The sequence below is a fragment of the Panthera leo genome, chromosome F3, assembly GCF_018350215.1.
Source record: "Panthera leo isolate Ple1 chromosome F3, P.leo_Ple1_pat1.1, whole genome shotgun sequence".
In the NCBI taxonomy this organism is placed as follows: domain Eukaryota; kingdom Metazoa; phylum Chordata; class Mammalia; order Carnivora; family Felidae; genus Panthera; species Panthera leo.
Window position 1 is genome coordinate 64,554,115 of NC_056696.1, and position 26,342 is coordinate 64,580,456.

Below are 26,342 nucleotides of genomic sequence, written 5' to 3' on the forward strand. Positions count from 1 at the left end.
CACTGCCGTGGAGATGTCACTTCTTCCCAGCTGGATCTGCTGATTTGGTGCAGTTCTGATCAACATCCCAGCACGTTATTCTGTGGATAGTGACAAACCCTTTCTAAAGTTGATACAGAGAGGCGGGAGACCCATAATAGTCAACACGGTGTCGAAGGGGAAGAACGAAGCTGGAGGACTGACGCTGCCCCATTTCAAGACTTACTGTAAAGCCACAGTAATGAAGATGGTGTAGTGCTGGCAGAATAACAGACAGACAGATCAGTGGGCTAGACTAGAGGGCCCAGAAGTAGACCTGTGTGAGTGGAGTCCCCTTACCTCTGACAAAGGATCATAGGCAGTCCAGGGGAGCCGAAGTAACCTCTTCCACAGATGGTACTGAGACAGCTGGGCATCCGCATGGGAAAAAAAAAGGGAATCTAGGCACACACTTTACACCCTTCACAAAAACTGACTCGGGTGGATCATAGACCTACCAATAAAACCCCAAACTATAAAACTCTTAGGTGATCACGTAGGAGAAAACCCAGATGACCTTGCTGGGGTATGGTGATGCCTTTTTACTTCAATTTGGATTTAATAAGTTTTTATTGTCTAAAACGTACAGTTGGTGGAATCTATTCATGCGTCTTCGCCAGCGGCCGGGGCATCTCCGTCCTTGGTGTTCCTGGTGTAAATAGCTTGAGCTCTGTACTTTGAAACCAGTTTGATAAATCCTTCGCTAAGGAGCTCCCGGAGGGCTGCCTTGGCCAGAAAACCTCAAATCCCCGGTGTCTCAGGGCGGACAACAGCTAGAGTCTGAGCTTATAGTTAGGAACGGCCTTCCGGAGTTTGTCATGAGTTGCTTTGTCAAACAAGACCAGGTTATGGAGCTTGTCCCAAACTTGGCCTTTGGACACTTCTTTTTGGCCTTGCCCCCAGATTTGTTCACTGGGTCTTTGTCTTTTTTGGCCCACTTTCTGGCATCTTTCTTCTTCTCGTCGTCCTTGGGTGGCATTGCAAAGCTCAGAGAGCAGTGGGTACCCCTGCGGGCCTTGCTGAGATGTTGGACCAAAAGTGGTGACGCCTTTTCAGACACAACACCAGAGACACAGTTTGTGAAAGAAATAGTTGATAAGGTGGACTTTATTAAAATGAAAAACTTCTGCTCTGTAAAAGACGCTGTCGAAGAGAATTAGAAAACAAGCCACAGATTGGGATTAAATATTTGCAAAAGACCTATCTGAGAAAAGACCGTTGTTTAAAATACATACAGAACTTTTAAAACTCCACGATAAGAAAACAGCTCAATTAAAAAAAAATGGCTCAGAGACCTTAACAGACGCCTCACTGAAGAAGGTATATAGGTGGCAAGTAAATACATAAAAAGGTGTTCCACTTGTGTCACGGGGAAAATACATACTAAGCAGCGAGAGAACGCGGACCACGGCAAATGCTGGCAGGTATGTGGAGCCACGGGAACCCTAACAATTGCTGGGAATGCAAAATGGTAGAGCCACGTTGGAAGACAGCGTGATCGTTTCTCATAGAACTCAACATGCTGTTCCATTTGATCCAGCAGCCATGCTTCTTGGTATTTATCCAGAGGAGCTGGAAACTTCTGTCCACAACGAAACCTGTACACGATGCGCATCGCAGCTTTATTCACCATTACCAAAACTTGGGAACAACCAAGGTGTCCCTCAGTGGGTGAATGCATAAACTGGGACATCCAGATAATGGGATAGGATTCAGTGCTAAAAACGAAATGAGCTAACGAGGCACAAAAAGACATGGAGGGACGTGAAATGCATATTACTAAGTAAAAAAAAAAAAAAAACAAAAAACCAATCTGAAAGGCTACATCCTATGCGATCCCAGCAACATGATATTCAGGAAAAGGCAGTAAACTACGAGGACAGTAAAACTACTAGTGGTTGTTCTGGGAGAGGCGAGAAGAACAGGCAGAGCACAGAGGATTTGGGGGACAGTGACAGTGCTCTGTATGATCCCATAATGATGGGTAGGTGTCATCATCCATCTGTCCCAACCTGTAGAAAGTACCACGTCAGGAGCGAGCCGTCAGGTGAACTGTGGACTTTGGGTGATCATGATGTGTCGGTGTAGGTTCATCCTTGGTAAGAGCAAACACAAACCACTCTGGTGGGTGTTGTTGATAATGGTGGGGATCCTGCTCACATGTGGACAGAGAGTGTATGAGAAATCTCTGTCAGCCCTCTCAACTTGACTGTAAGCCTAGGACTGCTCTAAAAAATAAAGTCTCTGCCATTTGAAATTTCTTCCTGTCCTATGCTCAGAAAATAAGGGAAAAATTCGTATTCGTCTTTGTATCGGTGCTGTCTGGCTCAGTAATTGACAAGCTACACTGCCTGTTTTTTTCCTAAGTAAGGTTTTATTGGAGCACAGCCCTGGCTGTTCATCTACGTGTTATCCAAGGCTGCTTTTATGCTACAGTGGCAGAGTTCAGTAGTTGTATCAAGGACCAGGTGGCTTGTCAGCTTAAAATATTCACTATCTTGCCATTTAAGAAAAAGTTTACCAACCCCTAGTCTAGCTTCACAGCTAGAATATAGTAGGTTTTTTTTTTTTTTTAAGTTTATTTAAATAATTTTGAGAGCGAGAGCACATGCACGGGGGTGGGGGGTGGGCAGAGAGAGAGAGAATCCCAAGCAGACTCCATGCTGTCAGCACAGAGCCTGACATGGGCTTGATCCCATGAACTGGGAGATCTGACCTGAGCCAAAAATAAAGAGCCCAATGCTTAACCGGCTGAGCGCCCCCAGGCGCCCCGTAGAATATAGTAGGTTCTTGATAAATACCGAAGAAAGGGGAAGGAATGTAAAGATTTCCTCATAAAGAGGAGGGGCAGAGCGCATTAGATACAGAGGAATACTGAATGGTCCATATACCAAAATATTGCATATTTAAATGTGTTTTACAGGACACCTGGGTGGCTTAGTCGGTTAAGCGTCCGACTTTGGCTCAGGTCATAATCACAGGTCGTGGGTTTGAGCCCCTCATCAGGCTCTGTGCTGACAGCTCTGAGCCTGGAGCCTGCTTCGGATTCTGTGTCTCCCTCTTTCTCTGCCCCTCCCCTGCTCACGCTCTGTCTCTGTCTCTCTCTCTCTCAAAAATAAATAAACATTAAAAAATAAGTAAATATGTTTTACTAATTTGCTGACTTACAAAGTTTACGATTGCTTAGTGACATTTAAGAATTGTTGGTTTAGTTTAGAGGGAAAAAATTGATTATCAGATGCTCTGTTTGTTGAAGAGTACTAATTAGCAATATAGCAGTCTCCTATTTGTGGGTTTTTTTTTTTTTTTTTTTTTTTGATAGCTAGGGGAGGGGCAGAGAGAGAGGGAGATGCAACTAAGCAGGCTCCGCGATATCAGCACAGAGCCGTACACGGGGCTCAAACCCACGAAATGTGAAATGGTGACCTGAGCCGAAACCAAGAACCAGACGCTTAACCAACTGAGTCACCCAGGCACCTCTCCTATTTGTCTTTTCTTTATCCGGTGTTCATTTGGCAAAGATTTCTGGGTAATTCTCAACGCAGGAGGATATTAAGCAAGAAATTGTGGAGAATAGAAGTATGTATTGATTCATTCATTTCTTCATCCAGTGTTTACTAAGCACCTGCTATGTGCTAGACACACACTTGACTAGACATACAGGGAGCATTCTGGAGAAACAGGTATGTAAGGATTAAAAATATTAAGTAACTACCCAGGATTACTCATCTACTAAGTAGCAGAGTTAGTATTTGAACTCAGATCGTACGCCTCAGATATGGTAGAAACCCTTTCACCATGCTGTTCTTTCTCACAGAGGAAATATTAAAGACAAAATTAGCGTATCAGGTAGAGGGAGCGGTGTGTGTGGAGGTGAGAGAGTGAGGTTGCGACATGGTGTCTTCAGAGAAGCATCGCTTTTTTGTTTTGTTTTTGTGTAATGTGTAGGATCTTTTGAGAAGAGGTGGAGAGTTGTATGTACTAAGGAGTTTGGACTTTATTTAGTAGAAAATACAGAGTCACCGAGTAGATTTTAAGCCGGGAATTTACACAAAATAATTGCATTTTGGAATGATCCTGGTGACGACATGAGCAAGGAGGTCAGAAGGATACAAATAATCTCAGCGAAACCTCTCTCTAGGTTGCAGTTTCCCTATACAGAGGCTGGAGAGCTGAAGACCCGGGCTCTGGGGAACATGGGCATTTTAGAGAGACAGACGAGCTCATGAACACCAGTAAGGGGCCGTTGGCCATCAAGGAAAGACACCGTTTGAGGGCAGGAGTGGTGAACGCTGTCGGGATGCGAGAGAGACGCCCCGAGACCCTGCTGTGGGTGGAGGCCGTCAGGTCCTGGTGACTTGAGCCAGACAAGTGTCAGTAGAGGGCTGAGGGCCGAGGCTGGACTGCAGTGGATTGAGAAGTGAATAGGGAGTGAGGAGGTGAAAACGTTGATGCAGGTTGCTCTGCTTAGTAATTTGACTACGACAGGGAAGGGCAGAAAAGGCAGCGGTGGGGCCGGTCAGTGGAGGGAGGGTTTTTGGGAAGTGGGCGGACAGGCACGAGGAGCAGGTTGAAGAGTAGACGGACGGAATCAGGTCCTGCAGGGAGGAAGTTAAGAGCAGCTGCGGAGAGGAGGCGCGGAGACTGGAGGGAACACGCTGCCGTGTGTGGTTTCTCCCGGATGTCCAGCGCCTGGCGGGACGCTCGCGCACGACATCTGCCCCAGATGTTGGGATGGATGGTCAGAGGTTGGGTTGCAGAGATGAGGGAAGGGGACCGTGGTTGGATGGGAATGAAGGCAGGAGAGAGGACGTCTGGAGGAGATCCTGGTGTGGTGGGTGTTCGTAATTGTCGCCGTGGGGAACGAGAGGGAGAACCAGCCAAGTAAGGGGCCAAGACGGGACCGAAGACCCGAGGACTTGCACGAGCCCGGCCTGGTAGCAGCGGACCCTGTTGGGGAGCTTTCGGTGGAAATCAACAGTAAGCGATTACAAGCTGGGAGAGGAGAGAAGCCGCTTCGGGCTGATGGGGTTTAGGATTACCACCTGGAGAAGAGCTAGGGTTTGAAAGGGGGTAGGAGAGGCGGGCCTTCAGGGAAGAGCGGGAGCCAGAAGCTTGGTTGGGGACGGTCCTTTATCTGTCCTGACCTCCCACTGGCTGTGGTTCCCGCCACTACGCATTGCAGCTCTTCAAGGGATCGGTTTGTAAGTTGTAACATCTCCGTCGTTTCCGCCCACGGCAGGATTTACGACCAGAGGAAAATCGATGAGAATGAGAACAACGGAGTGCTCAAGAAATTCTGTCCTCACCACCTGGTAAGGTTCACGAGGGGCCGGTGGTTCCAGGCTTCCCCGACTCAACCCCAAGGCTGTCCCCAAACTTGTCGGCCTGGCGGGTGGAGCTTGGACTTTGGAGTCAGACCCCTGGACTTGAATCCTGGCTCCACCACTTACTGGCTTTGCGGTCTCCGGCAGCCGCTTCACCTCCGTTAGCTAGGTTTTCTTAGCGACAAAGTGCGGAGGTAAAGATAACTGCCTTGCCCCGTGACGGTGGGGCCGAGTGAGATAGGGCGGATGTAGGATGGCTGGCATCCTACAGAAGACGGCCAGCCGAAAGCCCTCTCCCCCGAGGCGGCCGCGTTTCACGGGCTGTACTCCTGTCCGTCTGTCTCTTCCGCTCTCTCACTCTCTGGGAGAAGATGTAGGGGAGTTTGAAGGAAAACCTGTTTCCTGAAGGTGGTGTGACAAGTGGGGGGGTGGGGCATCAGTCAGTATCTGCTCCTTATTGCAGGTGAACAGTGAGTCCAAAGCAAACATCACCTGTCTTGTGTTCAGCCACGACGGCACAGGTACGTGCGCAGGGCCCGGCTCCGAGGCTGGCGCGCCCCCTCTGTCCAGGGAGCTGCCGGGCCAGTGAGGCGCGTGCCCTCCGGCGCTCACCGCCGTGCCCTGGCTCCGAGTGGAGCAGCTGGGGAGTAGTCGCTGCTGGTGAGCACACGAGCGGGAGGACACAGCAGACGACCCCCGGAGGCGCCGGGCGCCACCCGCAGATCAGATTTCGCAGCGCCCGTCCCGAAGCCCAGGCTCCTTGCCTGAGCAGGTGCTCACGCCTTCGGCTCCTCCTCGAGTCAGTGGGTGTGACCTTCCTGAGCATCCTGCTACCCCTGGGTTGGCAGCGTGTTCTCAGTCTACCCTGGACACCTGACCTGCCTGCCGTTCCAACCGAGTGAGATGGGTGCCATCCCCGGGTATTAGGAGGGGGCACTACCGGCCAGAAGCTGCACCCCAGCCCCCGACTCCTGGTCCCGGCTGTTTTTCAGCCTTTGCCTTCACTACTGTCTGCTTGTTCTTGGCAGAGCTCCTGGCCAGTTACAACGACGAAGACATTTACCTCTTCAACTCCTCTCACAGCGACGGGGCCCAGTATGTGAAGAGATACAAGGGCCACAGAAATAATGCCACAGGTGAGGCTGTCTTTTAGTTTCTGTCTGGTGGCTTGGAGAACTGCAGTGTTTCAATCAGGTTGTGCAGATAAGAACTACCTGAGGGACTTGGCAGGGGGAGGGTGTCCCTGATTAATTAGCCGGGGGTTTTCACGGGCCTGCTGTGCTCAAGCACGGAGGGCCCGAAGCCCCTCGATCCCTGCAGTGAGATTACTTCCTCTGGGCGTAAGGGGACGTGGGTGACTATTTTTCCTGGGGCTGCAGGCGACTGCAGGCTTACCAGGCTTGTCGGGGAGGCTGGGAAAGCCGTCCGCTGCCGGTGGTACCGAACTGCCTGAAATAGGGGGGAGCTGCTCACTCTAGGGTGGAGGGGGCGGTGGGCCTCTGGGAGGAGGCAGAGGAGGAGGGTGGTGCTGGGGGCTCCTCCCCAGTCTGTGGCGGGAACGGCCGTCTGGGTTCTGCGTGCGGCTGCCTAGCTTCGCCGTGCCACGGACTCACTGCCGACCTTTCGGAAATGCCGAAGCGTGGCTTCCGTCTTCAGACATCTGATTCAGCTGGCGTGGGGTACAGCGTGGTTGGAGTTCTCGAGAAGCTCCCTACTGGACTCTCGTGTACAGAAAAGTTGGGGTGGCCACGGCTCTGTTGCTGCCACCACTCCCAACAAGTATCTGTCATGATTTTGACTTGGAGGGACGTGTCCTTTCCTTCCGAGTGAGTGAGGAGAGCGGGAGAACTTGGGCTTGGAACTTAGTCCACGGGCAGCCAGGGCGAGGGTGCAGCCCCGTGCTCAGCGCGGAGCTTGGGCCCCCAGCTTCCCTAGCCACGTCCCAGAGTGGAGCCCTGTTGTTCAGTCTTGGGTACGGGCGCTTCTTACGGGCAGCTGTGGCATATTCCTCCGTCGTCCTTAGCCCCACTGCCGGCCCAGGAAGCACTGACGGGGTCCTAAGGAAGCACACAAACCAAGGATGGGCCGGGAGTGTGGAACAGGGCTGCCTGGTCGGGGGATTCAGGCCGGGACAGGTAAGGCATTCGTGAGGCCGGGGGTGCCCCGCAGGGTATAGACCACGGTGATTGAGGCTGCCACCGAGGGACCGGAGCCCCTCTGCCCCACGGAGCTCTTCGAGGGACTAGAAGCAGGCTCTGGGAATGGCATGACTCTTGCTCTGTCTGTTGTATACGCACAAGCCCTTGATTTGGTTTGTGAAAATGAAAGGGATTCTGTGGCTCTTTGCTGACTCGGAGTTTGTGAATAACTAAATTCCCTATGAGGTAAATACATACAGGCCCGATGCCAACTTCCGTGTGGTTTCTTCCCTCGTTCATCGTTTCAGTAAAAGGCGTCAATTTCTATGGCCCCAAGAGCGAGTTTGTGGTGAGCGGCAGTGACTGCGGGCACATCTTCCTCTGGGAGAAGTCCTCCTGCCAGATCGTGCAGTTCATGGAGGGGGACAAGGGAGGCGTGGTGAGTACGCTGTGCCGGCCTGGCCGGCTCCCTGCTCTTCTCGCCATTGAGGTAGGTGTTCGCAGGGCCCCCGAGTTCACTGTGGCGGCGCGATGCCCTGTCTTGGAGTCTGGCCAGCCACATCGAAGGCACCAGGGGGTGCTGAGGTTTGCCTGGAATGTTTTCTCCCGTGTTCTGCCTTCTGCCCCTCTGAGGCATGGTTTGTTCGGGAGAGAAAGGGACTGTAGGGAAGAGCCTGTGGCCTGAATGCGGGGTCTCTAGCCATGCACCTTTTCTGAAAGGAGAGCATGGGAGTTCGGGGCACTCCCATCGTGCCCAGTGCCAAAGGGGTCTCCGTGCCACGTGCCTCATCCCTTAAGAGTAGCCGAGTAGGCATCTTGACTGGATTCTGGGTCAGTGGATACAAGGTAGAAGGAGCACTTTTCAGGCAGTTGGGAGAGTCAGAATATGGTCCACACATCCTTTCGTGGGGCATTCAATGTTAGGTTTCTGTCATGTGACAATAGCGTTTTATTTATATAGGAGAATATCCTTGTACTTAGGAGATACGTATTAAATACGTAAAGGTGAAATGTCATGTTTATATTTAAATGAATATAAACCCATAACATCTACATTTAGATAGGGACAGAGCAAATACGGTGATTTGTTGTGGTGGTGGTTTAAATACTGACTGAGCAGCCTGCTGTACAGCCCATGAGCAGATCACAGTCTGCCTGTCCTTTGAATTCCAGACACCCTTCGTAGGGGTAGGACAGAAAGGAAGCATGAGGGGTCCTGAATTGGGGAGTGAAGTATGGTCAGCTCTTAAGATCCATCTAGCTCATCATGTATTTTTTTTCTTTTTTGAGACCCAGACTCTGAAAAGGAATTTAGTGGCTTCCTATTGTAAGATTTTTGGACTGCAGAAGATCTGAAAGAGGCAGTTTGAGAGACTGCCTTGTACTGATTACCCGAGTCTGGTTAGGAGCCTCTCAGGAACGGCTGAGACAGCTTGGTCTCTCTCCCTTTTCATCCCGTCTCAGCTCCGGGCAGTTGCAAAGAGCCCATCTCTTCATGAGGTGTCTAGACAGTGGTGGTAGAATTTAAAATGGTGCTTTGCAGTCAGGCTCCCTTTCCTTGCGTGTTTCTTGCCTTCATGTGAAGCTCTTTCAGGTTTTTTCTGGTTTTGTCTTAAGTTTTCGGGACCTGGGGCCAGTAGAGATCCCAGGCTTCTCTGGCCTGGACGCATGTGGAGAGGGTGTGGAGCTTGAAGGTGTATGTCACTGTTGCCTGCTTCCTGTCCTGCCCTTCCGTAGGTCCTCCTCTATCATCTGCAGTGAACAAACTAAAACACTGGAGTCTTCATGAGAATTCTGCAGTAGGCATGTAGTCAGAAGGAAGTCAGAAGGGCCCAGTGAATCCTTTCTAGATCATAAACTGTCTTGCGTTCCGTTCCGGAGAGACGCAGGGCCGAATGCCCTCTCCCAAACCACTCTGCAGGCCGGTTTGCTTTCAGCTCTGCCAATATCAGGGTCTGATGGGTAATCCAGGTTCTCAGGTGGAGAGGGCAGCCGCTTGGGATAGGCGGGCCCCACGCCTGGATCTGGTGGTCACGAGAGTGAGAGACCAGAACAAGAGATCTAGAGGCTGCACCCCGAAGAGCGTTTCCCAGCTTGTTCTTGTCCCCATGTGAGCTTGATGATCTGTGTGTTCCCACCTGGCCGCCTCCGTGTTTTTGGCCCTAACTTCCCTGCAGCTGCTCGCCGGGCACCAGCCTCCAAAGAAGATGCATAGCAGCTCATCGTAAAGTAGAATATTACAGCCAGAAGGGATCTTAGAAGTTATCATCCGCCTTGCCCAGGTCTCTCGACTCTGGTTTTGCGTCAGTCTCTAGTCCTTTCTTTGTTCCCATTTAAGGACAAGGGGGTGGGGTTGATGTTAAAGGACAGTCCTTGGTCCCCCAGAGCACTTCACTGCTCTGTCCCATCCGCGTATCTCCCAGCCCAGGCCTCTTGAGGCTGGAGCTCGTCGCTCCGCTCAGGTTGTTACTGACCGGGTAGTGCTGGCGTTCAGATGGGCCCGGCCCAGAAGCTCTCTGTCGGCTCCCCCTGCAGGCTCCAACCCACGTACTATACGGTATTGACTGCTGTCTCTCTTGCCTTTGGCTTTGTCCTTAGTCCCAAGTTCCAAGGAATTTTTTTGATTTTGCTGACTTGCTCCAGGAGAGGTAGTCAGGGTGGAGGGCTCCTCAGGAGGCGGCGGAATGATCTCTGGTTTGTACGTGTAAGTTGTCACGTATCTTTGGATAATAATCTCCGGCAGTGGAGCTCCTGTCTGGGGTCTCCTCATGCCGCAGATGCTGAGAACTGTCCGCACTACCTGAAAAGAGCCCCAGTAGAAACTTCGCAGCGAGCTGATACGGGGCTTGAGAGAAAGAGAAGAGGGGAAACGTGGTTTCTGCTTTACTCTCAGGCTCGGGCTTCACTTCAGTCTTCTCTGAGCATTTATTTACTTGTAAAATGGAAGAACAAAGACGATTGGAAGCCCGGGTCAGTATTATTTTCCATGCTGGCCCCAGTTTCCCCTCAGCTGCGCTCTCTGCGTGTGCAGGCCAGGCAGAGGAGGTTGGTCCAGAGAGAAGGAAAAGATAAAAGAGGCTTTTTGCCAGGGGTTGTTTTTTTGGCCTACGGGGGCAGCTGCAAGGCGGGATGGGATGGGGGGGGGGGGCGCGGTGCGGGTGAGGACTGGCTAGGGCCACACCCTCTTCCTTCCGGGTGCCTTTCCTATCTATTCTTCGGCTGACTAAGCCCCAAAATGCTTTAGCAGCTAGATCTGGGACCAGCTCTTCCAGTGGCCCTGGGAGCTGCCTGCCCTGCCCTGCCCTGCCCTGCCCTGCCCAGTTTGGAAGGCTGATGTTTCCAAGTTAGACAGCAGGGGGCATGGGTGCCCCCAGACAGAAGGAAGCTGCTGAAGCCAGAAGGCCTGCCTGTCTGCCACAGTCCCTTTCTCCTGCGCAGTCACTGTACCCAGAGGTGGTTTAGATTGATGCCGTGGATGCCCCAGGAAGCTGTGTTCCTACACTGTGCCACCCTATGGCTGAGCCTGTTGGGCTTTCTGGGTGCACAGCAGGATGCCGTTGCCCTGGGGCGTGCAGGGTTCTCCAGCATCCGCGTGCCTCCACTGCCTCACCCCTCCCCAGCCTGTGCCTCCCTCCAGTCCAAGTAAACCGTGCCAAGTGAATGTGATTGTTCTCTCTTTTCTGGGGGCTCAGCGGCAGCTGCTGCTTTCTTCATTTTTAAAAATTTATTTGCCATTTGGTGAAAGGCACTGAGATGTTTTTTTTCCAGCCTTGGGCAAGTTGGGACTGTGGAATCCGGAGTAGATGAGGTCATCTGGACCTCATTGCCTTTTTGTGAAGCCAGCAGTGAGCTTGGCCAGTCACCCGCCTGCCCCTGGGGCTGTGTCTAGGGCGAGGCCACCCCTACCTATACCTGGGAGATGAGAGATGGGCCTGTTCTATCTACCCAGTCTGTGTCCAGCGTTTCTTCCACCCCCAGGGCCCTTGGCCTGCGTTCGTGGTGGTTGGGCCTGCCTTCCCAGCACTCTCTCAGCTCTGATTGAGGAATATGTTTGGCTCAAGGTGAGTAGTGGTTTTTAAGTCCTATTCCCATATACCCCTGAACCTGTGGTTTCCTTTCCTCTTGACCAGGTAAACTGTCTTGAGCCCCACCCTCACCTGCCCGTGCTGGCAACCAGCGGCCTAGACCATGATGTCAAGATCTGGGCACCCACCGCTGAAACTTCCACTGAGCTGACGGGGCTGAAGGATGTAAGTAGCTGACTGCAGAGGTCCATGTTGCATTTTGAGTCTAACACCCTCCCCCAGGCGGCTGTGATTGGCCCTCGGGGAGCATCCCCTGCGCAGGGGTCCAGGGGCAGCTGTGGAGTGCGCCGAGTTCACGGCGGAGTGGGGAAGGGGGGGGTCTTTCGGAAGAATCGTTCTATTTTAGAGCTTCCTGACCTTCTCAGTGGATAAACCTGGGGCACCCTTTCCTCATCTGGTCTGGCTCCCCTTCGGCTTAACGGCTCCTGGAGGACGTTTTCAGGGGGATGGGGCGCCAGTCCCTTCTGATCAGGGCCGGGGTCCCTAGTCATTACTCGCCACACTCACCCCCAGCACCCTCTCCGGTTCAGGTGATTAAGAAGAACAAGCGGGAGCGGGATGAAGACAGCTTGCACCACACTGACCTGTTTGATAGCCACATGCTCTGGTTCCTCATGCATCACCTGAGACAGAGACGCCACCACCGGGTAAGCTGGTGTTGGGGGGTGGGCGCCCGGGGGCGGTGACCCCCGCAAGGGTCACATGTCCTAGTGCACACTTCCTCGCCATTTTAAAAAGCGATCGGGTGGTTGTGGTTGGGTTGCTTATCCATTGTCCTGCACCCCCACCAGAGCCCTGGCGTAGCCTTGGAAGAGCCACCAGGCAGACGGGTGGGGTCTGCTCTCTGCTCTCCATTGCCACGCGTGAGAGCGCGGTGTTTGCAGAGGCGTGAGGGTGGGGAAGGAGTTGGGAAAAATGATAAGTGTCAGAGTGACTTTCTGTTTTTCCTTCTGCCCGAAGAGGCCTAGGGCAGGGGTTAGCAAACTCTGGCGGTTGGCATGCTGCCTGTTTTGGCAAAAGTTTTACTGGAATACAGCCATACCCGCCCATTCACGTTGTCTGTGGCTGCTTTCGTGCTACCACAGCAGAGCCGAAGACTTGCAATAGACATATGCGATAGACGGGATCGGTAATAGTTATTATCTGGCCCTTTTAAGGAAAAGTCCGCCGACCCCTGGCCTAGAGCACCTGAGTTACAGTTAAGACTTAACAGGCTTGTCCTCTTTGTGGGGAAACTACTAACAAGCCTTTCCTACTCTACAGCGCTGGCGAGAGCCTGGGGTTGGGGCCACAGATGCAGACTCGGATGAGTCCCCCAGCTCCTCAGACACATCGGACGAGGAGGAGGGCCCCGACCGGGTGCAGTGCATGCCTTCCTGAGGCCTCGGACCCGGGAGGGGCGGGCCGGAGCTGCCAACCCCGATCCTGCCTGGACAGCCCTTTCCTGTCTCAGGCCCTTACCTTCAGCAGAAACGCACTTTGGACTTTTTGCTTTAGATAAAAGAAAGACCTCCTGGGAGACAGACAGACCGGAGGGGGCGCGAACCTGCGGAGTAGCTAGGAGTAGGAGCCAGGCCCTGGCATGGGCTCCGCGGAGAGGTGCAGAGGGCTCAGCAGAAACAGCCTCTCCCCAAAGCCTTGTTTTTTTTGGGAGGGGGGAGCCTATTTTGTTAACTGGTTTGGGGTAGGGAATGGGGTTTCCTTTTCTTTAATCTCCCTTGTTTCTTGGGTGGGGGGCGGGGATAACTGGCTGTTCAGTACCAATGGGCCGGGGTGGGGGCGGTGGATGTGCCGTTCTCTCTTTGGTTTAGGTTGTTGACCTTTTTCTTTATGTTTTAAAAGTCTGTGACAGTTGCATTCCCCTGCCCCCCCCCCCCTCCCGCCCCCGGACGACCCCATCCCAGGATCCTGTTATTCTGGGGAGTCCTCGGAGCCCCTAACCGCCCCACACTCTTCACTGTCCTACCCACCCGTTCATCCTCTGTCCTTCCCACGGTGTTTTCACACTCGATGACGTGTCCCTCATGCCCTTCTCTTCATCCCGTCACCCCTAACTAGGTCTGGTGAGGGGGGCTGGGGTGGCGGGAGGAGGGGCAGAAGTGGAGGAAGGATAGGAAGGATGTTACCTCTTCTGTTACTTAAAAAAAAAGTTGTTTGGTGGCAGCAATCTCCTTGCCCTGTCACTGTTAGAGGCCTAATTTTATATCTATAAATATATTAAAAAGCAAGTCAAACTTGGATGTAGCACGTTAAAATTCTTGTCAGTTTGAATACCTGTATGTCCTCCGTGACTGCAGGGAAGGGACTGAAGGTGGAGGGTGGGAGTCCTGCCCTCGCAGTCGCACAGGGCCCAGCCCGCCCTCTGTTTGCGGCCACCAGAGATGGGGGCCGACCCCTTGGGTTTTTGAGGCTCCAGAACGGAAAGATCCTCGATTCTGCCCTTCCCTGCTTCCTGCCGCGGTTGCGGGGTTGGGAAAACAGGGAGTTCCTTTCAGTTCTTTGCCCCAGATCTCCTACCTCTCCTTGGGTCTTGTGGGTGCTCCCAGGATGCTCTCCCAACCAGAGGCTGGCCCGTCTTTAAAACTTGACCGAACTGTGACTTCAGGAAGGTTCTGCCACTGCAGACTGTCTCTCCTCATACTGTACGTGACAGAGGACACGCTCGCTCTTACCTGTAGCTGCTTGATTCTCTAAGCCACCCACCCTGCCCCAGCAGCCCCCCTCCTCGTGGGAGGAGAGTATAGCAGAGAAAGGCCTCCTGGGGTGGCCTCTCTAGCTGGTCCACCTCTTGGCATCTTGCGACTGAGGGACAAATCGTTAATCTAAGGATGGAGATAGCTGGGGCTTGGACACCTGTCTCGTCACTGGTCGCTGAATGAAAGTCCTAAGTTGAATCTTTGCCCTTATTGCTTGTGCTGCTATCCGCCCCGGCCCCCCCGGCCCCCAACCAGGAATTCTGCATCCTGAGGCGGCCCGATTCTCCTAGAACAGGCCAGGAAGGAAGGGCAGAGTGAAGGGATGGAAGGCACTCCTTCCTCCTGCCCCTTTTCTTAGCAACGCTCAGACCAGATGTCAGCTGCTGCGTTTCCTCCCCAAGGCGGGGACGCGCGCACTCCTGTTGCCGGCGGGGTCGTGGAGTGGCCTGAAAACCATGCACTCTGGAATTGGTTGTGTACTTTCTCTCAGTAAAGCTTTTTTTTTTTTTTCTTCTTCTCCTTTCTGACTGCCGCTGTGTGTGTGCGACATGTGGCCCATTCATTCGTGATGGACCGGGTTGGTCTCTTGCACTATAGGCTCCTGGCCCTGTCTCCCTTACGGTTTGAGGAGGTCTGGTCTGGGACAGCCGTGTTTCCAGGCCCGGGCTCCAGTGGAGCAGGCCCCATAGCTCAGGGCCACTCGGGAGACGGGTGGGGGGAGGCGGGGGGAAGGATACCATTAGGGGTGTTTTCCAGGCTGCGGTGAGGGATTTGGGGTATCGCTCCCCCTCCCCTCCCAGTCATTCAAAGACTCCAAAGTCCTGGTAATTCACAGAAATTCTAGAATCGGGTACAGTACAATCACCTTTATTCCAGGGTTAGAATGAGGCCGTGCACACTGCAGACAGGGGAGCACAGGATAGGGACGATCTCACAGCAGTACAGGGATGGGAGGGCAGGTTAGTCTTTTTAGATTATTTTTGCCTTACAGAGATACTACTAGACTCTGTTGAAAATGACCCTGTCTCCCTTCTCCCATCTCACCCTCTCTCCTCTTCAGAGAACGCTCCTAATTCCTTCCTCCCTCTCTCTCTCTCTCTCTCTTACACACACACACTCTCACATCACATATCCTGACCGGAAGGACAATTCGTGCTCAGTTCCCCCCTCCCAATTCTGCAAGTATCTCTCTGTCCTTGAGGGAGAAGCCAGACAGGGCTGGGGAAACTTGGGAAGGTCCTTTAAGGCAAAACTGTGTGGAGTACTCAAGGTGTATGTGTTAAGGCAGGTGTCCGCAGCGGTGGCCAGAGGGGACGGCTGGGCTGGGCTGGGCACAGAGGCGGCTCTCCGGCCAGTCTGGCTTCTTCCCTCCTCCGACAGCCAGCCCTCCGCTCCCACTTAAGTTTTGCTCCCACGTCTTCAAAGCTCTGAACTTAAAACTTTCTCTGAATAGTCTCTTGAGATTGCATGTGAATTTAAAGTTGAAGAAAGTTTCTTCGCTTTGACTACACAGCCACTGGACTGGCGCTCCCTTCACTGCACCCCCCCCTCCACCCCCGCCCTGGCCTAGACACTAAGTTAATGCCAGACACAAGAAAGGGCAGACATGGCAGTGCGGGTTTAATATACATATATGTAGATATATATGTACACACAGTTAGCACGGTCAGGGCAGGGAGGGCATCTTGGCACAGGAAGGAGGCTGGGGTCACTGCACTCTAGTGATTTGGCTAGGAGGCATTCACGAGCCCAACACGCCAGGAGAGTGGGGAAGATGGGCGACGGGCTAACAAGTCCCCTCCTGGACTGAACTGGCGGCGGGGGGGGGGCGGGTGGTCAGTGCAAAGGAAGACACTGTAATTAGCTTCTTCCCTTCGTTCCAGCTGGGGGCGTTCTAGACCCGAGATAGGGAGGGTCGCCTGTAGTCACCACGCTGGGACCCTGTGGGTGGGACGGGGTTGGGGTTAAGACCTAAGGAGCTCATTCCTCAGTCTCCCTAGGTTTGGAGTCAGTGTGTGCAACAGTCTGAGTAGGAATAAAGGAGTGGAAAAGAGGGCCCCCCCACCCCACATCTGGTTTAGGGGGGCCTGCTCCCAGCATGGGCTCTGGGGGAGGCGGGAGGGTCTAATGCTGGGTGCTCCACGGGGTTTGAACTTCGGGGCCAGGAAGGGATCCAGTGGTCCTCTCTCCTTAGATCCCTGGCTCATACCCATCCTAGGCCCATGGGAGGGGAGCAAAATGGGACCTGCCGGGGCCCAGGCCCTCCAACCTGAGGAACCACTAGAAAAGACTCGGCCAATCCAGCGTGGGAGTACAAACTCGGAACTCTGGCTGTTCTTTGCCCCGTCCGGGTGGGGGTTGGGTAACCACTTTCCCTCCCGCTGCTCGTCATTAGGTCCACCCACCTCTCCCCAGGCCCTCACCCCAGCTCGGCTCCTCAGTGTAGGAAAATACAGGTCCTTTCTGCTCCCACACTTCGGCCGCGTGGGGGAAGAGTGGAGGAAAGGGCAGTAGGAGGAATGTGCCCATTTCTATTTGCATAGAAACAGCCCCCACCTCCCCCTAAAGTGGGGAAACGAAGCCCCCCCCAGCCCGACCCCCATCCTCTCACAAGGAGGAGGAACTTGATGAGCTAGACATACAGACGGACAGCCAGAGCGTGCGCACACGCACACACACGCGCACAGTAAGGGGGTTAGGACCAGGTTAGTAAGTGGGTAGACTGGGGGGGTTGCCCTCGCCCCTCCCCTGGAGGCTGGGGGAAGGGAGTGGTCCAGTGAAGGTCCGACCTTCCTCCTCTCCTCCCCTTCGCTCAGGCTTTCTTCGGTGGCGGAGCCAGTTTGATGATCTCTTCCTCCGAGGGCTGCCGGATGATGTCTGGGGGCAAAAAGGGAGGTGTCCAGGGACGGGAGGCGTGGACGACAGCAGGCAGGCCCGCCGCATCCGCCTCCGTTGTCCCCAGAGTCAAGTGCTCCAAGGATCACCCCTGGGCGGGGGGAGAGGTGCACGGTGAAGGCGTGGCCTCCTACCTTTGTACTTCTTGGCACTGGGGATGCGGGTCAGCTTGGTGTCCAGCTCATCCTCCTCGGAGATCTTCAGAACACGGGTTCTGTAGTCCACCACCATGGTGAGCAGGTCAGGGCGGCGAGAGATCTCGAAGATGTGCTCGATGTAGGAGAGGTTGTCTGAAGGAAGACGGAGACCGGGTCAGCCAGGCTGGAGAGGCCTCCCCTGCCCCACCAGGCCAGGCTTCTGGGACCCACACTGGCTATCAGAGGGCACGCCCCTGGAAGGGGCGGGGCTGCCGAGCAGGACAAGCAAGCTAAGGCACCAACAGTAAATACGGAGGACTTCCCAGGAAGAGCAGGTGGTTGGTCAGTGAAGTTTAAAACATTAGGGATTTAGGGGCGCCTGGGTGGCGCAGTCGGTTAAGCGTCCGACTTCAGCCAGGTCACGATCTCGCGGTCCGTGAGTTCGAGCCCCGCGTCAGGCTCTGGGCTGATGGCTCGGAGCCTGGAGCCTGTTTCCGATTCTGTGTCTCCCTCTCTCTCTGCCCCTCCCCCGTTCATGCTCTGTCTCTCTCTGTCCCAAAAATAAATAAAAAAACGTTGAAAAAAAATTTTTTTTAAAACATTAGGGATTTAGAACGAGGCACTCGGGCTGAATACCAGGTGCCACGTTGCGGGGAGGGGAGAACAGAAGAGTTAAATGGCCTTCCTGACCCCCCACACCCACGCTGACTCCCTAGCACTCCTCCTCGTCAGCATCAGAAAGAATTTCCCGACAGCACCCATGGGGGTGCAGGCCCCAGACCAGCCAGGAGAGATGCTGGGCCTCGTGAGCCCGGGCACGGCCGTGGCCAGAAGGATGCTCTCCGTGGCGGGGCTGCTTCTAGGCTGCAGACGCCCTCCGTCCTTCCTCCCTGGCTCCTCCCCTGTGACCCTCTGCGGCCGCCTCCCGACCGCTCGCCATGCTACAGGCAGACGAGTACCTCTCGCGGCCCACGGGGCCCACGGGTCACTTACCGCCCGCCGAATACCCCGTCCCTCAAGGCGCCCCACGGCGCAGCCTTAACTTACCTTTCCAGCCACCGCTAAATGTCCCCTAGGCCCCACCAGCCAAGCCAAACAGGCCCCCTTTGCTCTTCCAGGCACACCAGACACTCCGGCCTCTGGGACTGTGGTCCTTTGCCAAGCACGCCCCCGCTCTGGACCCTGCCTTCGAAATACACTGGCCTTGCAGGGCTAGCTTAACGCACCGACTCCCCGCCCAAGCCACTCCCAGAGCAGTGGTCTCTAAAAGTGAATCCAAAAACGTCGGAACTTGTGGTTTTACTTCCAATCCCATCGCCTTCGACTTGTGTTTTAATGGGTTGTCACACATCTGACAATAGCACAGGGGCGTGTGAGCGCCCCCGTTAGTGACTGACGGCACCGTAAGGCACGCAGGGACCACCACCCCCGGGTCTCTACTCGCAGCCTCTCCCCCGTCCTGCCGGAGAGGAGAGTGCTTGGCGCGTGCGGCCCTGACCTTGCTTCTCGCTGCCGCCGCCAGGACTGAGCCCCAGAGGCCGCGGCCCCCGCCCACCTTTGTCCAGCTTGTTGTGGCTCTCCAGGAAGCTGAACCAGGCACTGCCAGTAGTGATCTCCTCGCTCTTCTCGCTGGGGATGTCCTCCTTGCAGGCCGATTTGAGCTGTTCCAGGTCTTCGAGGGTGATGTTGTTGGTCAGGTCCTGGAGGAGGGTCCCGTACTCGGCCATGGCTGGGGGCGGGATGAACAAAGGGAGAGGCGGCTGAGCTGGAGGTGCCAGTCCGGTTTCCTCACCGGCACCCGCCTCCACCAGCTCCCTCCACCCTGGCGGAGGCTGGGGGGGGGGGGGGCCCGGCTGGAGGGAGAAAATGAAGACCCAAGGGCGGCGGGAGCAGTCGGGAAGAGACGAGAAGCTAGGGGCCAAGCTTCAGCCTAGAGTGACAAGTCACACCTCCTTCTCCCCCATCTTTTTTCATTTCTGCCCCCCCCCCAGCAGTAACCCTGGCAACAGCTCCCCTGACTGAGGAGGCGGTTACCATAGCAACCTGCTCCAGACTTTCTCACCCACTGCCTCCCAGGCCCCCCCCAGAATCGCCCCACCCACCTGCAACCCCTCCCCCTGTCAAAAAAAAAAAACCCAACAAAACAAAAACCCCACAACACTCCAAAACGACCTTCAGGGAGAGGCAGGCTGGCCCGGCCGTGGCAGTGAGAAGCTCTGGGAGGGGCAGGAGGGGGGCTGCTTGGTTAGAGCTCGTGTGTTCTAGCTCCCATTCTTCCCCAGAAGCAAAGGGGTCCCTCACTTCGACTCCCCACCGCCCCTCTAATGACTCATTTTGGATGGATGCCTAGGTGCTTGGTCTAACGGTCCCCTGGCCCCTCCGTGCCCCCCTGTATTCAGTCCTTAGGGCTCGGGCGGGCGGGGAGGGGGAAGCAACGGGCCACCCCCACCTTTGTGGAGCCCGTTTCTCCCTTGATGGCCGCCGGGCCTCCGCACAGCCCTCTCTCCTAGCCTTTGTGCTACGCCCGCAGCCCCCGCGCCCCAGAATACCAAGCGGCTGGCTCTGGCCCCCTGCCCGGTTCCCAGGCTGGCTGGGTGGCAGGGGAAGGGGTTTCGAGGCAGCTCTGGGAGAGTCTGGCAGCAAAGGGGCTGTCACCGTTGCCTGCACCCACGTCCGGCTGGCACCACCTTCGGGGTGGGCTCCTGGAGGGGGCTTGGGCGAGGCTGCGGCCTTCACCCCACCCCTCTTTCAAGAAGATCTTGAAGTGGGAAGGTAGAGAACGTTCAAGGCCCTCCTTCCCACTAGGTAGGAAGCGTGACTAAGACAGGAAGAAGGAAGGTCAGACCTTAGAATGAACTTCTGGAAGTGATAAGATGTGAAACTCCGGTGCTGAGTTTAAAAGGGGCTCCCCCCCCCCCCACAATGAGTATATATTTCTTTTATAATCAGAAAAGTAAAGCATTTTAAAAAGTAAGTTCTATCCTAAACTCTGGCTGAACCAAGGATTGGGACAAGGAGATAGACGACCTTGTACTTGACGGGGACTGCCCACAAATCACCCCAACGCTGGCCTGGGAACGTAGCAGACAGCGAGGGGCTGGCCTCACCCCATTTTCCTTATGTCTGGTCTAGGTGCAGGGAAACTGAGGCAGACAGGCATGGCATAGTAAAAGGCGTGGACCCAGAAGTCCGCATTCCCAACCCCCTACTCGGACCGGAACCAACAAGCCTCCCTTGGTGGCAGGCACCGTGACACACACACACAATGAGCCAGCAGGACCCCCACAAGAAACAGGCGCTCACGGGCACGCTCACTTGCACAGCCAGGTGCAAGCAGACAGCAGGGCCCGGCGGCCGCCCCACCAGGCCGGGCCAGGAACAATGCTCTCTGACTGTCAGCACCAGGAGCCGTCTCTGCCTTGAAATCTAGGTCACAGCAGCAGGCTCTGGAGCCCAGCCCCCCCCCCCTCAACCCCCTCCATAATCCCGGGCCAGGAGAGGGGGGTGACGGGCAGGGGGTCCAGGCATGAGGACATCCATGGGGGGGGGGTGGAGAGAGCTCAAAAGGAAGGGGCAGCACGGGAAGGAGGCAGGGTGCCCCCAAGAAGACCCTGCCCCCCCATGGAGGAGACCCTGACACCAAGCCCTCGGCTGGGAAATGGGACAGCGGTTAGGGGTCTCCTGTCCATTTTCACGCAGAAGAGGCTGTAACTAGATCCTGTGGAAGGAGAATGTGTGTGTGTGTGTGTCTCCTGGAAGGAAGTTGGGTTTAGGGCTCTGAATCTAAAACACAGACTTCCAGGGGAGGTGGGCGGGGAGGGATTAATGTGTGAGTGAGCCACCCACGAAGGAGGGGGGCGGTGGGTAGGAGCTTTCTTAGAGCGCGAGGCAGACGCGAGGCCCCCAAGAGGCGCGGGGGTGGGGGGAACGTTGAGGGGCGCGGGCACCGGGAGGTGGCGGTGGCGGGGTGTGGGGGTGCGTGCGTGTTCTGGGAATGGATGTGTACGTGCTGGGGCTGGATGGGTGGCGGTGAGCGTACGAGGTGTGTGTGTGTGTGTGTGTGTGCGTGCGTGTGTGTGAACGCCGCACGCGTGTGTCAGCTCTATAATCACAGGCCCAAAAGCAGAGAGAAGGGAAGGGTGAGGAGGGCCCCCAGAATGGAGGAAGAGCCGGGGCTGGGAGAGGGAAGGAGGCTGCGAAGGAGGGATCCTAGGGGAGGGTGCGGGGACTCCGCGGTTACCAGGGTGACCTCGGTTCTGCCCCCCCCTCCCCCAGCGGTGGGGACAATGACACCACTGGATGGGAGGGATGTGGGAGCGGCAAGGAGGGGCAGAAGCTGTGCAGTAAGGCCCCCTGCGGGAGTGGGAAAGGAGGCCTGGGGGCTCCCTCCCTGGAGAGATCCGTCCAGCCAGGCCTGGGCGGGGCAGCAGGGGCAAGGCCAGCCCCTTGGGGAATTCTTGGGGTGCAAGGAAGTGGAATCTCCTTAGGTGGCTCTCAAGTCTCACGGACAAGCACCGTCCTCGGGGCGGTGTGGCCCCGGTGGGGCTTGGCAGAAGCCGGGCTCCTTCGCCCGGTCACTTTTGTCACCGAGACTCAGGGTTCCTCAGGGCCTACAGAGGCGTCTCCTCCCCTCCCAGCCCTGCAAAGTCTTCCAGGTCCCCGGAGCAGCACAGAGGTTGTCTGGGGAACACCAGGCAGCCTGGGCGGAGGCCATTCTTGGGACAGGATACCAAGGCAGGAACCGGGGCCGGAGCTGAGGCTGCCAGGAAGTCAGTCCCCTTCCCTCCCAGATCATTCTGTGCTCTGCTCACTGCTTCCTCACACCTACCTTCCTTCCTTCCTTCCTTCCTTCCTTCCTTCCTTCCTTCCTTCCTTCCTTCCTTCCTTCCTTCCTTCCTTCCTTCCTCCCTCCCTCCCTCCCTCCCTCCCTCCCTCTCCTTCCAAGCTGGCCCCAGGTGGAGCCCTGACAGAAGTGGAAGTGATGGAGGAAGCTGGGGGGAGAGGGGCAGGTGGGGAGGATCTTACATGCTGGCCTCCGGGGATAGGAGCCCAGAGCAAGACAGGTGGGGGCCCTGGGGCACCACCGGCGGAAGGAGCGGGCCGGGGCACCCTGAGAAGCCTAGCAAAGCGGGGTAACCCCTGTGCGTTGGGACACTACTTCATGCCCATCCCCTCTCCCGTTTGGTCCCAAACTCCCAGTAAACTTCAAAAGAAAGCCTCCCCCCCCCCCCATCTGTGGCAGCTGCCGGAGTGGGGGGTGGAGGAGGTCTCCCACACCAGCAGGAGGGGGTCTTACTGCCTCGATTCTGGATCCGGGCATGGGGTGCCAGGCGACGGGAAGCAGAGGGGTGAGTAGGGAGGGCAGGGCGCCTGTTCTACCTGGGCCCCAAGTTCAAGCAGTCCTAGTCCTAATGATTCCCTTAATAACGCACTCAGTTGACTTCTTCCCTTAGCTTCCATTCAGCTTTGGGGGGGGGGGTGTCTTTCTTCCTGTACCAAAGGAAGAAGGGGGCTCTAAGACTCGGCCGGCCAGCCTGGGAATGAGGGGAGACGGGATACCCGGGCCTCAGGCTGAGAAGGCAGGTGGGTTAGCCCTGGGCACAGAGGCCCTCAGTCTTAGAGAAGGCAGACGCCCCGCGATGGGGGCATCAGGAGACCTCTGGCATCGGGTCGGGCAGGGCAGAGAGGGCTGCCTGCTGGTGAGGTGGCCCGAGTGCTGGCCACTCAGCTGGTGGTGTCTCTCCCACTCCTGTTTCGGTTTCCTTCCCACCTCTCCCCCTCACCCGTCTCCTTCCTGCAGTCTCTCGCTCCCTTCCTCCTGTCCTATCAGTGGGCTTTCAGCCGGTCCCACTGGGTGGTGGCCCCGAGGACCGAGGACCGCTGGGGTCTGTGACTCAGTGTCCCCCTCTGAACACTCAGGGCTAGAGTTTCCCTGCTGCCCAGAGAGCGGCAGCTTGGGGAAGGGGGGGGAGGGGCTTGAACTGGTTGGCTGCATCCAGGTGGCGCGTGAGGGTCCGTAGGGAAGGGGACGGCCCGGCAGGGCGTGACTCCGTGGCCCTCTTCACGCATGACAACATGCACACAGGACGGGCACAGGTGTCGGGGGCGGTGAGGAAGTAGGCAACCGGGGCGGTGGGCAGCCTAGGGCATCTCTGGCAATCTCCCCAACGGAGTGTTTAGCCACAAAGGGAAGAGCAATTAAAGCTAATCGCTCTGACAGCCTGGGGGCCAGACTCGTCGAGAAACAAAACCCACACATTCAGCACGTTTCTCGAACTCCCCGGGGCCTCGCCCCATCCTGCTTTCGCCTGCTTTCGCCGGGTCCTGGCTCTCGGAGCCCGTGCCGCCCAGCCCCCAGCCCTCTTCCCACTGCTCTGGCCACCTCGGCCTCGCTTCCTCCCCTCCCGTCCCCGACTGTGTCCCTGTCCCTCGCACACATTCTCCTCATTCTCTCTCTCTCTGACTTGGGCTCCATCCTTGGCTGACTCATACTCATTCTTTTTCTCCCTCTCCTCTTCTCCCACCCCCTCCTCCATCCCTGGGCCACTCGGGGCGCAGAAACCAGCCGCTCCCGGCACCTAAGTGGACCTGGGGGGGGGGAGGGCAGAGGCCGCAGCAGCCCCTTACCTTCCCGGCTCCCCCAGCGTCGGGGCGCCAGGCGGGCTCACTCACTCCGGATCCCGTCTCCCTGTCCCTCTGTCTTAAAGAGGGGCAACCTGAGGCCCAGGGCTCGGAGACTGTGCCCAGACAATCAGGGTGGCCTGGGGACAGGGGCCCCCACTCAGCTGTCCCGCAGACAGATGTTCTCCCAGGGGACGTGCACATGGAGGCCGTGGGGGGAGGGGGTGGATGTGTAGTGCAGGGACGTTTGTGATTTGCTGTGTGCGAAGCGATGTGTGGAAGAGTCACATGGGTGTGTGTCACCGTGTGTGCTGGCGTGTCTCTCGTAGGTGTGCGTGTCCCTGTCGCTTCCGACACGGACTGGAGGAAATTAGGGCTTTCGCCTTTGCTGCTCCTCCCCGCCCCCGGCTCCCGCCCCCCTGCCCCGGACACGCGCCCGCCGGTCCCCCGGTGGCCCCCCGCGGGCCGCGGCGGGGGTCCTGGCCGAGCCGGCCCGCGCGGGAAGCGGGCTCCCGGCCGAGCGTCCCCGGGCCGGGCCCCGCACCCCGCACCCCGGCCGCCCCCCGCGGCCCCGGGTCGCCGCCCCTGCGCGCCCGCCCGGCCCCGAGCCCGACCCCGAGCCCGACCCCGGCCCCGACCCCGGCCCCGGCCCCGGCCCGCCTCTCACCGCCGCGGGCTGAGCGCTCAGGGCGCGGCTCTCCGGCGTCCCGGTTCCTGGGCAGCGTCCGGAGCCTCCTCCTCGGCTCCCGCCGCTCCTGCCGCCGCCGCCGCCGCCGCCGCTTCCGCCCGCCGAGCCCGAGTCCGAGCCCCGCGCGCCCCGCCCGGCCGGCCGGTGACGTCACGGCGGGGGCGGGGCGGGGGCGGGGCTTGAGGGAGGGCCGGCGGGTGGGCTGCCGAGGGCCGCTGCCCGCGCCCCCGGGGACTGCGGGACCCGGCCCTCGGGTTTCGTTCTTTCCCAGCGGGACACCCTCGTCGCCCGGTTCCCTTTCGGTGGCCGCGGCGGCTGGGACCCTGGGGAGCACAGAGTGCGTTAGGGTTTAGGCGTCCGGCGGGCCTCGGGCCTCTGATCCTCTTAGCTGGCTGACCTGTGTTTGGAAAAACCTCTCTCCTCCCCTTCTGGGTCAGGGGACCCGCTAGCGAGGGATCGGAGGCTGGCTCGGGCTTCTCCACATTGGGGGCGGGGGCGTGGGTAGGGATGCAGGCGGGAAGCAACACGGGGCGTCGTCCCCTTGACCTGGAGCCCCGGATCTTCTCTCCTCAGGGGTGATGCCCCGTTGTGTGCCTCTCACCTTTCCCGAATATACCGCCCTCCTGCCTTCCCCCCACCATGATGTAATTTTATTTTCTGGGGAGGAAAAGAGCAGCAGTGAGCTCAGCATGCAAATATAGACATCTTGCAACGCCGCACTTAGCTCTGTCTCCTAGCTCTGCCTCTCTGCCCAGGCCCAGCACCCGGCGGCGGCTCTCAACTTCCTCTCCACCCCTAGGGACTTTCCTCCCCCAGATTCTCAGCCAGACTGAAAGAGGGAAGGAAGAAGTGGGGAAGCATCTGTCTGCACCCCCATCTCCAGCCTGAGGTCTCTTGCCTCAACTCTGGCAGGGTCTGGCCCTGGGAAGAGGTCCGGGCCCCACCAGTTCCCCCGGCGACCTCTGGGAACGATCGCCCCGGCTTCCCTCGGTTCTGGCCTGGCAGAGCCGGATTGGCCTCCGGGACCCCTGCTTTCTTGGTCTACACTGCCCCAGAAAGAGGCTCAGGCTCCTGGCGTCTTGGGTTTTCCATAGGCCTTCTCTCTGCTCTTCAGTGGCCCTCTCCTGGCACCACACTTCCAGAGTAAGACCACCTCGTAATCTGCCTTTGAAGATATCTCATTTGTTCTGCGTTATAGGACCGAACATCATTTCACTGACCTGTCGTTAAGACTCAGAGAGACTCAATGGTGTGTCTGTAGTCAGTGACAGGCTCAGATCTTCCCGAGGCAGCAGGCACGGGGGACTGGGGCTCCGTGCTGGCTCCCGTCCTTTCTTGGGTGGTTTATGCCTCTGAGACTCAGTGTCCTCACCGGTGAGATGGGGACGCTGATGCCCGTCTGCCAGGGCTCTTCTGAGATTCAGAAATCGTCTCTGAGGACTGGCACAGAGGGGGGCTTGAAACCTAGACTAAGCTTCTAGTTAGTGTGGGACCTCCCAGTGACCTGTACTAGATCGTAAGCTCCCTGTTAGAATCGCATCCGCCCAGGGCCCACAGCACGGATTAGACTGAGCATTAAATGGTTACCAGTTGGGTAAAAACATGGTCTCTGCGCCACACTCCTGCGCCTTCCTTAGGAGCATGTCCCGGGTTTGTCTGTAGAGGTGACGCTTCGGTAACCTCGTGTCTCCTTCTTCCATACCGAGTGGCCCCCTAGTCTCTCAGCAGCACCTTTCC

The 26,342-nt window shown here is 56.8% G+C and overlaps 2 protein-coding genes and 1 pseudogene across 6 annotated transcripts in view; 1 reads left to right on the forward strand and 2 right to left on the reverse strand.

Annotated features, from left to right (window-relative positions):
- DCAF8 (DDB1 and CUL4 associated factor 8) overlaps positions 1-13,806 on the forward strand; it is a 40,705-nt gene extending 26,899 nt beyond the window's left edge. For all 4 annotated transcript variants that reach the window (XM_042926515.1, XM_042926511.1, XM_042926512.1 and 1 more), the window contains 7 exons: positions 5,261-5,333; positions 5,809-5,866; positions 6,374-6,481; positions 7,792-7,922; positions 11,614-11,733; positions 12,099-12,215; positions 12,832-13,806. In XM_042926515.1, the coding sequence (XP_042782449.1) occupies positions 5,261-5,333; positions 5,809-5,866; positions 6,374-6,481; positions 7,792-7,922; positions 11,614-11,733; positions 12,099-12,215; positions 12,832-12,948 (724 nt within the window). In that variant the 3' untranslated portion in view covers positions 12,949-13,806. The remainder of the gene's footprint in view (positions 1-5,260; positions 5,334-5,808; positions 5,867-6,373; positions 6,482-7,791; positions 7,923-11,613; positions 11,734-12,098; positions 12,216-12,831) is intronic.
- Positions 622-997, reverse strand: LOC122212485 (annotated as a pseudogene).
- A 1,309-nt stretch (positions 13,807-15,115) lies between the features above and the next one.
- PEA15 (proliferation and apoptosis adaptor protein 15) lies at positions 15,116-24,697 on the reverse strand. 2 transcript variants are annotated; one of them, XM_042926517.1, is made up of 5 exons: positions 24,585-24,697; positions 18,852-19,025; positions 17,294-17,449; positions 17,054-17,141; positions 15,116-16,205 (listed from the first exon to the last, which is right to left on the reverse strand). In XM_042926517.1, the coding sequence occupies exons 2-4, from the start codon at positions 19,021-19,023 to the stop codon at positions 17,077-17,079; spliced, it is 393 nt and encodes a 130-aa protein (XP_042782451.1). In that variant the 5' UTR covers positions 19,024-19,025; positions 24,585-24,697; the 3' UTR covers positions 15,116-16,205; positions 17,054-17,076. The 2 variants fall into 2 exon arrangements, with proteins under 2 accessions (XP_042782451.1, XP_042782450.1); XM_042926516.1 differs by having other exon boundaries at positions 15,116-17,141.
- Between the last annotated feature and the right edge of the window lie 1,645 nt (positions 24,698-26,342).